General features: G+C 40.4%; 1 protein-coding gene across 1 annotated transcript in view; it reads left to right on the top strand.

Moving 5' to 3' along the window:
• The window catches only part of LOC109845624 (uncharacterized membrane protein At3g27390), an 18,602-nt gene extending 5,232 nt beyond the window's left edge, over nucleotides 1-13,370 (top strand). Inside the window, exons 5-9 of the mRNA XM_020414894.1 lie at nucleotides 1,181-1,469; nucleotides 1,553-1,659; nucleotides 2,357-2,531; nucleotides 4,142-4,587; nucleotides 12,960-13,370. Of these exons, the coding sequence (XP_020270483.1) occupies nucleotides 1,181-1,469; nucleotides 1,553-1,659; nucleotides 2,357-2,531; nucleotides 4,142-4,587; nucleotides 12,960-13,125 (1,183 nt within the window). The 3' untranslated portion in view covers nucleotides 13,126-13,370. The remainder of the gene's footprint in view (nucleotides 1-1,180; nucleotides 1,470-1,552; nucleotides 1,660-2,356; nucleotides 2,532-4,141; nucleotides 4,588-12,959) is intronic.

Here is a 13,882-nt window from a genome sequence, read left to right as displayed (position 1 = left end):
ATCAAGCATGCACATGCAGAGAGGATGATTTATGAACAACTGGATTGGTTATCATGATTTATGAACAACTGGATTGGCTATCTTACAAATTCCAGGACATCCTATGCTTCAAATAATTACCTTTTTGTATGGTATGAGAAGTGATAAGATGTTGTTACAACAAATCCACAGAGATTATAAAATGCTCAAGCATGAGTTCAAGCGCAAACAATGAGAAAAAGGAGTTAATATACATGGTTTGGCTTTTGGCCTTCATTGATTCACTAATTAAAATTATGAGCTAGTATTAACAGAACATACTAGCATTTTCTGTTGTAGATTTATTATTGTTGATAAATTCCAAGAAACCTCCGTCTATATTCTGTTGTTTCCAAGAAATGTCCACACTAAAAAGTTGAACAAAAGAGTCCATCATCTATGATTTTTAATCATTAATGTAACCACTAGTTCTATGATGGAGTTTTGTCCTTCAGATGTTTGGGTAGACGTCTGCCTGCAAACTCTAGGTTAATTAGAAAAAAAAAATTAGTTTTTTTATTTTATCTCTTCTGTAGCTTTTTGTTCTCTATATTCTTCATTTCATCTCCCTACATCTGTGAATTCTAAAGGGAAAAGGTCCTTCTGGATACCCAAGAGGATCTAGCTGAGTTGATAAGTTGCCTATGAGCAGTACTCCAATGTCTCAAATTCGACTCTCTTAGGGAGTACCCACAGGAATTTAATTTTCTAGAATAACTGAGGTCGTGCATTGAGGGTGCCCTTTAGCCACGCCTGAGGGTTTGATACCCATGGTTTGAAGGATAGTGGGGAAGTACCCTCGCCAAACCCAAAAAAAAAAAAAAAATCCTTCAAGATGTCAACCCAAGTGAAAACGTTTATCCAGACATCTGAAGAACAAAACTCCATTACAAAATTACAGTTTCATTGATCGTCATCAATGAGGTGTGCTTTTTATTGAACTTTTCAGATGAGAGGGTTTTGTTTTGTTTTTATTTGGGGGGTGGCAGCAGCTGGGGTGCTTGTTGTCAAGTCCCTGTCACAACACCAAAACTCCAAAACTCCAAAGTTGTGATGAGGTGTTGAGAGTAATAGTTTCGTACCCTAACACTTGTAATTTACCCTACATTATATTCAGTTTTAAGTCAATATAGTAGATTTGACAGCTAAAATTTATATGCAGGTTGATGGAGGTGCCAGCTTGTGTTGTCGTGGGTCTAATGGGTCTAGTTGTGGATATCCCACTTTTCACTGTCATAGCAATAATAAAGAGTCCATATATGCTCTTCAAAGGTTGGCAGAGGCTGTTACATGATCTCATAACCCGAGAAGGCCCTTTTCTTGAAACAGCTTGTGTTCCAATTGCTGGCTTAACAATTCTTTTTTGGCCACTTGTCGTTGTTGGGAGCATTTTATTGGCTATCATCTCGAGCATATTTATTGGCTTATATGGATCAGTTGTCGTGTATCAGGTGAACTTGTGGTGCTATTGAAGTATTTTTACTTTAGATCCTATCTTATATTGAAATCTAACTTGTGCTGCTATTTTGTCCAGGAAAGATCTTTCCAGAGGGGAGTTGCTTATGTCATTGCCATGGTGTCAGAGTTTGATGAATATACAAATGATTGGCTTTATCTTAGAGAAGGGTCTATTCTTCCAAAGTAGTTGTTCTTTCCTTTTTCCATGGTTTCAGAGTTTCACATTTTCTCATTCATGGTTTTCACTAGAAACTTTGATTTGTCATAACTCAAAGGGTTATCAGCACTTTGGTACCCAACATTTACTCTGTTTTGACTTTGATACCCCAATGCTTTTTGCAACACTTTGACACCCCAAGTTTACACCTTTTTTAACTTTAAATTGGGGTATCAAACTGTCAAAAATATAACTATTAAAGTTGAAAAACGTTTAACGTCTGGGGGTATCAAAATGTCGAAAAAAGGGTAAGGGTATCAATGTCAGAATAGGTGTAAATTTTGCGGCATCAAAGTGTCAGATAAAAACGTTGGGGCAAAGTTAAAAAAATGTAAACCTTAGGGTATTGAAGTGCAAATAACCGTAGTTCAAACTACAAACTTTGATTTGTCATAACTGAACTACTTGTTAATTCCTTTAAGAGATTTTCCAATAGTTCAAGGAGGTTTAATATAATATTGAAAGTTCATGGGGGTTTCTTTGACTTGTATAGTTTCGTATGGAAGGGGATGTTGTGCAAAAATCCCCAAACTTCTTGGGTTTTTGTAAAACTTACCCATTTTGTTAAGTATGAAGTCATTGATCTATGATATTTTTTATTTCTCTAGCCAGTTGTCTCATAGGACTAGTTTCTGTAATACTTGTTTTGTATTGCACATTCAGGCCAAAATACCGGAAGAGAAAAGTATCTCACTCAGCTGAACTTTCAGTTGGAAGTAGTGTTGTTAAAGGAGGAAAAGCTGGCTCCAGTTCTTCAGGTGCACCTGCAATGTTGGTGCCCAACTTGGGTCCTTCAAGATCTGTCAGAGAGGCAATCCAAGAAGTTAAGATGGTGCAGGTAAAATTTTTTTACTTCTAATTTGTATCTTAAGAGTTTTGTTGTCAAAACAATATCCACCTGGACCTCTTTAACTACTTGGTCCTGCATCATTAGCTTAGTTTCTCAAATCCTAGTATTTATTGGTTGAATATTAAAAAGGATTAATGGCAGATAATTTCCATATACTGTGAGGGTATAGATCTATACCTCTATTTAATAGCACTTCACCCCTTAACTTCAGACTGCATTATTGTCCCTCTTAGATTGAGATATCACAAGGTAACGGACAAAAGACTAAATTCCCTTTAAATCGATGTAACAAATAACGTGGTCTGAATTCTAGGAGGTTTGAGTGCTAATAGGAAAGTTTAGGGGGCATGCTTCTGTAATTAACCCTATATAAAAATATTGACAATGTAATTCTCGTATAATTTTTATCTGAAAATGTCTAGCAAGATTTAAGAACTTAGTCTCAGTTCTGGTCCTGGTTTGAGCTGTCATTATGAATTTTGGTTTTCGTATTTTTTCAAAAATTAAAACACGCAGAAGTATTCTAAGTAATTTATAATCGTGAAATAGTATAACTAAATTAAAGTTTAGCTATAGTATTTAGCGAGATAATGATCCTAAACATAGGCTATTTTTGGAGACCATGGATGAGCTTGAATATTTTTAAGTGCTGGTTTACACGCTTTTACATGGTTATGGACAAGTGTCTGAATGTTCTAAAATGTCCAACGCGGCAAAAGATAAGCAGTAGGATATAAGGACATGGATAAATGACCACACATATTCTTGATCTGTGTATTGGAGTATAAATTCGTTATATTTATTCTTTAATACTGTCAGTTTACTCACCTTTACATTTGACTTGGTTAAAATGTAAATGCATTACATGGTTTTGATGATTGAGTTAGTAAAAAGAGATGATATTTACTAAACTTATGTTCTAACATGCCCCCACATATTGTGTGCCCTCTTCATGAACTGAAACCTGAATTTTTTATTCACAAAGATACTTTTTAAATCTGCTTCGAATGCGTGCCTGATGGACTTTGATCCTGGATTGCTCCATTACCATTTTACAGTTCCTTGCAGTACACGCCTGATGCCACAACCCTCTAAAAGTTGTGGTGAAAATTTATTGTTATTATCTTATGTTCTGACAATAAATAAGTCTTGTTTCTATTTATTTATTTTTACTATTGAATTGTATTTATGTTTCCTCTTAAGCATATCCCTTCAGTGCAAAAATACACAGATTGTTTCCTCAAGGAGTCATGTTCAAATTCTAGCACACATATATCCAAGTGCAATGCCAGGTTCTTCATGACAACATTTTGTGAAAGGGTGCATCATAATTTTGGCACCTATTATGAAAAGGGTGTCTTTTCCCCCATTTGATCACATTTTGCTCAAATCTGACCAAATTCATATCTAGGAGCGGATTAAAAAGAAATACCGTTCTGCAAAACCGAGGCTGTGGCAAAAACTTAAAGAGCACTGATTATAATACTTTGGTTTAATTCTCTCCTTCTCTTACACATTTATCTTGCGCGTTGATGTTCATATAAAATAATGACTTCATTTCCAATGAATGTATAAATTGACAGAACTTTATTGTACAGATATGGGAGGAGCTAATGAAATGCTGTGAATTGAAAGGAAAGGAACTACTAGATGCAAATGCCTTTTCGTCGGTTGACCTAACCGAGTGGTTAAGGACAAAGGGAACCAACCAAGAAACAATTGGCCTCGGCCTCCCATCCTACGCTTTGTTGCACAGTATACTTTACTCAATCAATGCTGGCTCAGCCGGTCTACTTCTTAGCTCAGGTACTGAACTTAACCATCTGAACCGGCCTCAGGATCGGTTGATGGATTGGCTTTTTCAACCTATAATTGTTCTCAAGGAGCAAATAAAGGTTATAAGAATGGGTGATGATGAGGTGAGGTTCTTGGAGAAGTTGGTTCTGTTTATTGGTGACGTGCAAGGGATGGAATCGTGGGATAATGGATCTGTGGCTCCTCAGGATGCTCTCAAGGCTGCTCAAATACAAGCAATTAGTAGAAGGTATGTGGTTTCTTCTTTCTCATGTTAGACATACTTCTTGCATTATTTTATGCTCTAAAGATAAAGAGTAGAGAAATAAGGATCTACTCTCACATAGATAAGAGAGGTAATTAATCACACCCTCACAATTCCAGAGGGAATCACAACCCTCAATCAAATGATCCAGTAATTCGCAATCAACATAACATCATACTTCTAATTACATCAAACTCTTTTATTAGAGATGCAAATCTCAAACATCCACCTACTAGATCAAGCCTAAGAACTCATACTTCAACCATGTAATATGATCTAACCAAATCAAATCTCTAACTTATTCTCATCTTGTCTGAAAGATAAGAATAATATCTAAAGCATACAAATCAGACCGACCATTGAAGCTAGTCCTCTTTTGGGCTTCCCCATGTTGCATGGGTACTTCTACCCGGAGCAGTACCTGTGTCCTTGTTGCGCGCAGCGGAAATTTCGGCAGCACTTCGGCAGCACAACAAGAGAGTCAGATCGCAATAAGAATTCTTGTTTCTCAAAGGGAACAAGAATTCTTATTGCGATCTTCAGTTGGGTGGTTCCTAATTCTATCAAATTTGTTCTTTCTCTACAATTTGGAGTTAGTTCGCAATGGGAGAAGAAGGTGAAAGCAGCAAATCGATGGCGGGTACAATACAAGTTGGTTTTCAAAACACCAAAATTAGTGTGGTGAAATATGACGGAAAAATCAACTTTGGTTTGTGGATGAGCGACGTACAGGATGCGTTAAATGCTCAGAATTTGGAAGAGACCATCATGGTCCACGAGAGGCCACCTAAATATGAAGAGGCGGTATGGGAGAAAATGAATAGGAACGCTTGTGGGGTGATCAGGTCCTGTTTGGAACAGGAGCTGAAGTATGATGTGATTGGGGTGACGTCTGCGATGAAGATGTGGGAAATTCTCAACAATAAGTACCTTACGAAGAGTGTTGAGAACCGATTGCACTTGCTGCGTAGGTTATTCAGATTCCAGATGTCCAGAGGCACCTCGCTTGCGGCTCATGTGAACAACTATACGAAGTTGTTGTCGGACTTGGCGAATGTTGATGAGAAGATATCGGATGAGTACAAGGCGATTATTTTGTTGGGCTCCTTACCGGATGAGGAGTATGATACCTTCGTGCTCACTTTGTTGAACGGGAGATCTTCTATCAGCTATAGTGAAGTGACTAACGCTTTGACGAACTACGATTTGAGGAGGAAGGATAAGGAGACTTCCCGCGCTAGTACTTCAGGAGAGGCCTTGTCGACAAGAGGTAGAAGCCCATATCCGAAAGGTGGTAACAGAGGGAGGTCAAAGTCTAGAGGCCGCCACCAATTAACAAAGAACCAATGTGCATTCTGCAAGGAGCAGGGACATTGGAAGAGAGACTGCCCGAAGCTCAAGGAGAAAGAGAATGGCAAGAAAAAGGGCCCGAAGGCCAATGAGGTGAACATTGCGAAAGGCGATGATTCCGATGATTCGTGCTTTTCTCTACTGATTACTCCGGAGGTGAACCATGTGGATGCATCAGATTGGATGCTTGATTCCGGCGCTACTTTTCATGTGACCCCTAGGCGAGACTGGTTTGCATCTTTTGAGAAAGTCGACGGGGGCGTTGTTGTCATGGGAAATGATCAATCCTGTGGCGTTTGTGGGATAGGTACCGTGCGGATTAGGATGCACGATGGAGTAGTCCGTGAGTTGAAGGAGGTGAGATTTGTTCCTCAACTGAAGAAAAATCTTATCTCAGTTGGAGCTTTGGAGGCGAAGGGATTCAAGGTGACTTTCGAAAACGCTGTAGCGAAGGTTACTAAGGGATCATTGGTGGTGATGAGGGGAGTCCGCAATCGGAATTTGTATTATCTGAAGGGAAGCACCGAGATTGGCCAGGTTGCTTCGGCTATTTCAGAAGCGGACATGAGCAGACTTTGGCACTATAGGTTGGGGCACACAGGTGAAAAGTCACTGCAGACATTGTGTAAGCAGGGGCTATCGAAGGGAGCCAAGAGTGGGAAGATTGAGTTCTGTGAGCACTGTGTTCTTGGCAAGAAGACGAAGGTGAAGTTCGGGACTGCCATTCATCAGACGAAGGGCATCCTGGATTACGTGCACACAGACGTTTGGGGTCCCACCAAGACTGCATCACTTGGTGGTAGACATTGGTTCGTCACTTTTGTAGATGACTATTCTAGGCGTTGTTGGGTGTACACCATGACGAAGAAGAGTGAAGTCCTAGATTTGTTTGTGGAGTGGAAGAAGAGATTGGAACTGCAGACTGGGAGAAAGATCAAGACGTTGCGATCCGACAACGGTGGTGAGTATACTTCTGACCCCTTTCAGCAGCTATGTCGAGACGAGGGCATAGAGAGACACTTCACGGTTAGTCATACACCGCAGCAAAATGGGGTGGCAGAGAGGTTGAATCGGTCTTTACTGGAGAAGATCCGATGCTTATTGTCGCAGAGTGGTTTGGAGAAGATCTTTTGGGCTGAGGCACTTACATATGCGAGCCACCTCATTAATAGGCTGCCTTCATCTGCGATTGAGGGGAAAACCCCTATGGAGATGTGGTCGGGAAAGCCAGCACATGACTATGACCAGCTCAAGGTATTCGGGTGCCCTGCATATTATCATGTTAGAACTGATAAATTGGAACCTCGAGCTAGAAAGGCCATATTTGTAGGATTCAAGCGTGGTGTCAAGGGATACAAGCTTTGGGATCCAGTGGATAAGAAGATTGTGCTGAGTAGGGACGTCACATTCGATGAGGCTTCTATCTTGAAGCTTCCCAGCTCTCATCAGGTGGAGAGCGATCCGACGGAGGAGATATCGCAGGTGGTGGAGATCGATGCAGCTCCACATTGTCCAGATGGTACAGTATCCATGCAGGTGCCGACTGAGGTGACGCCAGGCGAGCACGACGGTGACACGGAGGATACGAGTACAAATGTGCAGGATCAGGAACCGACGGCTCAGGTTCAGGATTCTATTGCGGCTAGGAGACAGAGGAGAAACATACAGATGCCAGCACGGTATGCCGACACAGTTGCGTATGCACTTCCGGTGGAGAGTATCGATGAGTTAGTGCCTACTACATTCAGAGAGGCCGAGCAGAGTTCGGAGGCTGATTCGTGGCAGGTGGCTATGCAGGAGGAGATGGAATCTCTTCATAAGAACGATACATGGGAGCTTGTTGAGCTTCCAAAGGGGCGGAAGGCAATTGGTTGCAAGTGGGTATACACGAAGAAGGAGGGCATTGAAGGCACTCCGTTGAGATTCAAGGCTAGGTTGGTTGCGAAGGGCTATGCACAGGAGGAAGGTATTGACTATAATGAGGTTTTCTCTCCGGTGGTGAAGCATTCTTCGATTCGGATTTTGCTAGCTTTGGTGGCACAGTATGGTTTAGAGTTAGATCAGTTGGATGTGAAGACGGCATTTCTTCATGGTGATCTTGATGAAGAAATATATATGACTCAGCCATTGGGATTCCGAGCTGCAGGGAAAGAAAAATTAGTTTGCAAACTGAAGAAATCGCTATACGGTTTGAAGCAGTCTCCTCGACAGTGGTATAGGCGATTTGATGGTTTTATGATTGGTCATTCGTACACTCGGAGCCAGTTGTTTGCAGATTAAAGAAATCGCTATACGGTTTGAAACAGTCTCCTCGACAGTGGTATAGGCGATTTGATGGTTTTATGCTTGGTCATTCGTACACTCGGAGCCAGTTTGATCCTTGCGTATATTTTCGCAAGTTGAAAGGAGGTGCGTACATTTATTTGTTGCTCTATGTCGATGACATGTTGGTTGCCTCTATTTCCAGGTCGGCTATAGATGAGTTGAAAGTTCAGCTTTCAAATGAGTTTGAGATGAAGGACTTGGGCGAGGCGAAGCGCATTTTAGGGATGGAGATCGGCAGAGACAAGAAGAAGGGCAGAATTTGTTTGACACAGGTGGCTTATTTGAAGAAGGTTCTACAGCGATTCCATGTTAGCATGGATACGAAGCCAGTTAGTGTACCATTGGGAGCCCATTTGAAGCTTTCAGCTGGTCTTTCACCGAAGTCAGTTGAAGATCGTGAGTTGATGTCGAAGACTCCATATGCGAGTGCGGTTGGGAGCTTGATGTACGCGATGGTATGTACGAGGCCGGATTTGTCACAGGTGATGAGCATGGTTTTGAGATATATGCATGATCCAGGAGTGGGTCATTGGGACGCCGTGAGATGGATTTTGAGGTACATTAGAGGTACACTCAATGTTGGTTTGGTTTATGAGCGGGACACTAAAGGTGAGCAGCTATGCATTGGTTATGTTGATTCGGATTATGCCGGGGATTTGGATAAGCGCCGGTCTACGACGGGGTATGTGTTCACTTTGACCCGGGCGCCGGTGTGTTGGAGATGCACCTTACAGTCGACGGTGGCTTTGTCTACGACGGAGGCAGAGTATATGGCAGTTACGGAGGCTGTGAAGGAGGCTATTTGGCTTCGAGGACTTTTGGAGGAACTTGGTATATCGCAGAGGTCCGTCACTATTCATTGTGATAGCATGAGTGCTATCTATTTGGCGAAGAATCAGGTTTTTCATGCGCGGACGAAGCACATTGATGTTCGTTATCACTTCGTTCGGGATGTTCTTGAAGATGGTGATGTGGAACTTGTGAAAGTCCACACGAAGGATAATCCGGCGGATATGCTCACTAAGGTGGTTCCGAGCAACAAGTTTGATCATTGTCGAAACTTGTTGCATATTCGTGATTGTTGAGGCCGTTGGCGGCCATTTGGGTGAACTACGTTTGGCTTGATTCCTTGGGCAAGAGGATACGTAGGCAGTCTTTCAGATGCAGCCGGTTTGGATTTGTTGATGGGGGTGAGATTGTTTGGACTCTCGTTTTGGGTTCTTGACTTGTTGTGGATTGAGTTCGTACTGGACACAACAAGTGGGATATTTGGTTGCTTTGGTGTCGGCTCAGTTTTGGGAAAACTTCATCGAGGTGGAGAATTGTGCAGGTGGGGACCACGAGACCACGAGCCGGACGCGGACTCGTGTGATGAAGCCGCGTGAATGAAGAAGCCGGACGCGGACGCGTTTCTTTTTCCGCAAGTGAAGCCCACGAAGGCCCAACATCACGTTTATATATAAACGTTGTTTTTTTTTTCTTAGGTTTTGAGTTAACAAGCAGGGGAGGTTTTGATTTCTTTCTTTTGCGGCTGTGCACTTGTGCGGCTACAGGAGCAAGAACGCAAGGAGGATTTGTGAACTTGGCGGCTACAGTGCAAGATTGTGGCTGCGGGGAAGTGTGCAAGGGCAGTTTTGTTTTGTTCTCTTTTGCGGCTGAGGCAGAGGGAAAAGGTGCGGGAGCTTTCTTTTGGGATTTTTGGTTTTGAGCAGTCCCCTTTATTTAGGGTTTTTGTATCTCCCTTTTGAGAGTTTTGTGTGAGGGATTTGAGAGTTTGTGTGAGGGTTTAGATTGTGAGTGGTTGTAAACCCTATTTGTATTCTCTCCCTCTATTAGTAGATCTCCCCCCTCCTTGCCCCGTGGACGTAGGCAATTTGCCGAACCACGTTAAAATTGGTTGTACTGCTTTTGTGTGATTTGTAATAGCTTTTTAGGGTCCCTCGACGCGCAGTCCTAGAGCTGACGAGAGGAAGAGCTAATATCCTACTTTGATAGGATATAGGCTTCAGATTCTTGTTTCCTTTGAGAAACAAGAATTCTTATTGCGACCTGACTCTCTTGTTGTGCTGTCGAAGTGCTGCCGAAATTTCCGCTGCGCGCAACAGTGTCGTATCTGTACCCAACAGTGAAACTTGAGTGGAAACCCCCTTGGATATAAGCACGCAGTTATTCAAACATGTTGTCAATAATATAATACATATTTTTAATTTAATGTCTTTGTCATATACTTCTTGGACATATATCCTACACTTCACATACACTTTTTGAAGCTCGTTGGACTGGTTGGGTTTGTTTTCAGTCTGTGCCTAATTCAAATTTCAAACTATGATCTTAAAGAGTCTTTTGGATGTCAGGTTAAAAAATGAGTATTTCCTAATATACTGATCTATATAAAGAAACATAAATTGTTTCGTAACATGTAAGCGATAAAATAATATTGATCTCATGTAAAGTATTGCTATATATATGTACGCATATATGTGTAGCCAAGTCCCCATACCTTACTTTTTACAAATTTTTCGTGTCCCATAAGTGCACCCATACCCATATCCATGTAACTTAGGGGCTCGCGTACCCGACTCTCACACTTCTTGGAAACTTCTTGACTATATTCATACATTTATTCAGACATGTACTCGATTATATAATGCATGTTTTAGTGTAACCCACTGATCATACATTTCTCGGATGCATATATTACACTTCACATCCATTTTCTACAACTCGCTAGACATGAGTTGGGTTTGTTTGAACCCATACAAGTTCAAAATATGAAAATGGTCATGTAGGTATTTAATTCAAAATCGAGGGGTTTTCAATCTTAATGAAAGAAACGTAAAAATGTCATTGGAATTCTAGTTATCTAAACACGTGAATGAAAAAGCAATATTGATCTCATGTAAACTATTAATTTAATATGTATACATATATAGCCGTATCTCCAGACTCTTAACTTTTACAAATTTGCCTTGCCTTGTACTGTACCTGCACCTGTTCCCGTTCCTGTGCAACATAGACCTAATCATCCACTTCAAACTTGCATTGATGTTGTTCTGGATCAATGGGCTTATGAATTTTATGCATGTTCATTATCATAGCAGCGTTTAGACATTAATTGAAAACTTGTCTTTGGTGTGGTATACTAACATATGACCTTACCCATATATTTTCAATTTAATAGAGCTGGTTTTGTGCTCAACCTTATTACGTATTAGTCATCTTTTCTAAATGCTTAATTTCATCGAAAACCAGGATGAACTAAATGCAAACAAACTTCTATAGTACCCAGAAATCAACTTGCTTTAAGGCACTTTCAAGATCTATTATTATCTATCTTTCACCAACCAATTGCAGTGTACCGCTAATTATTATTATTACTACTCCATTGTGTTACTATTTTTACCTCTATCTAATGAGTTTTTCGGTCATTTTCCTTTTTTTTTTAATTTTCCTGTCTCCAAGAAAAGAAGTTCCTGATTTTTTTGGGGCCTGTCAAAGAAATTGCTCAGATGAATGTCTTGAAATTAATAAATGATGAATGTGATGTCCCTAATCTTTAGTCCTACATTGGGAAGTGACAAAGATATAATGAGTTTAAGGGGATGTCATGGAGTTTATGTGCAACATTGGCTAGTCAATTTTAACAGTGATTTGGGCCAAATAGTATATTGCACTTAGTGGGTCTCGGGACTTACATCGTGCCAGTGGGCTCATGAGCCAAGGATATGACAAATGATATCAAAACAGTTATCTGGCTTGAAGTGTGGAACTAAATGTTATGCGAGACTAAGTGGTACATCGCGTGGGTGCCATTGGAGTCACCTATAGAATCCATAAGAGTTACCTCTAGAATTGAATTCACCTAGTGATCCTATATGGACCATTGTCACGCTGTGATGAGGACACACGTACCTAAGGTGGGATGATTGTGACACCCTCAGTCTTTTGTCCCACATTAGGCAATGCAAGGATGTTAATGAGTTCAAAAAGGTATGTCATGAGATCCAAGTGTAACATAAGCTAGTCAATTTTTGCGTTGGTTTAAATCAAACAACGTGTTACACTCAGTGAGTCTCAGTGCTGACATCGCGCAACAAGCTTACCGGCCCAAGGCGTGACAGAAAACCATAGAAAAATGATATTTCCAATTATCAAATCCGGTGACATTTCATTTGAGGCATCAGATATCAGCGTAGCATATCCTTCATTCTTTCTATTAAGGTACCTGATAAAAAGATCATTTTAAACTATCAAAGAATTTTTTAGCTTCTCGTTAGATTATATTTCTTGAAAATTTTGATGAATGCTACAAAGCTTATAAAGAGCAGTATGCTACAATGCTTCAAACTTCCCTTGGATACTCATGTAGCAATATTCACGAGGGTTAATAACAGGTAGACCCCCCAGCGCTATCTCTGTTTTGAACTTACCACCCTTTACTTTTATTGTTGTAGATCCCTCGAGTGAAATTCTTTTTACACTTTTACCAGTGGAGAAATAGAAATTTGTGTTTTGACAAATAGACCCTTGGGGGCTAGGAGAGTCAAAAAATCACACGCGGGTTTTATCAGTAAAGCTAGATGGGTAGTAGTTCAGAACAACAATACTACAGAGGGTCTATCCGCAATTAAAAATGCTTAGATTGATGTTTTACTAGGTAACTTACAAAATAAAGTTTTCAGGTTGGTGGGTATGATGAGGAGCATATCAAAGTTCCCCACTTACAGGAGACGGTACAGACAAGTCGTAAAAATACTGATGGCGTACTGTCTCGAGAGAGACGGGACAACTAGAACAGGTTCAACTAGATCGATGTCTTCAATCGAAATTGTGCAGATGCAAGTGTAATCTTGAGATTTCATGATCTTGTCAATTTGTGTTAATAGTGTTTATATTGTTTTTTTCGGTGTGCGTTTCCTCTTTTTAGGTTAGCGATTGATTTTAGCTTGGAGCTCGTTCTACTACATTGTTTTGTGTTTTTTTTTCCCCGAAGTTTTTGTGTGAATAGGTAGATGAGAAAAGCAAAGGGGGTCACTTCTGCTGCATCTGTAATTTTTGAGCGATGGTGGTTGTAAAATGTGTGGTTATTTTTCCTTCCTCTAAAGTTGCCTTGTTTGTGCACTCTGTTACAATTTTGAACAATACTATCTTTGCACGTACTCATTGTAAAAGAGAGAGTATGTACAGATTTACGTCGCATAACATATTCATTCTTTGCACGTACTCATTATGAAACCTCCTCCCTTAAAAATTAAAATATATTCAATTCTTTATCTCAAGACTCGTACGTCAAGACTAGGATTCGAAGCAAAATGGAGGATGCTTTCCTCTTAGACGCATTAGTGGTGTTTATTGAAAGAAAAATTGCTAAAAGTCTGAGCATTGATGCTATCATTGAAGAGTTTGAAAATTTTAAGCAACGTCGAATTCCTTTTAGTTAGAGAAGTTTTAGTTATAAAAAAAATTAGATGGTGCTTATTTGAATATTTTCTACATAATTTTTGTCTTCCTTTTTTGAAATATTTTGGAGATATTGACGTTGGCTATTCTACTCGTCTTGTTTGGGCGTTCCCCCCAACCCCCCCCCAAAAAAAAAAAAACCTGA

Source organism: Asparagus officinalis, chromosome 6 (genome assembly GCF_001876935.1).
Source record: "Asparagus officinalis chromosome 6, Aspof.V1, whole genome shotgun sequence".
Classification (NCBI taxonomy): Eukaryota; Viridiplantae; Streptophyta; class Magnoliopsida; order Asparagales; family Asparagaceae; genus Asparagus; species Asparagus officinalis.
This window is presented reverse-complemented; position numbering and strand designations above follow the sequence as displayed.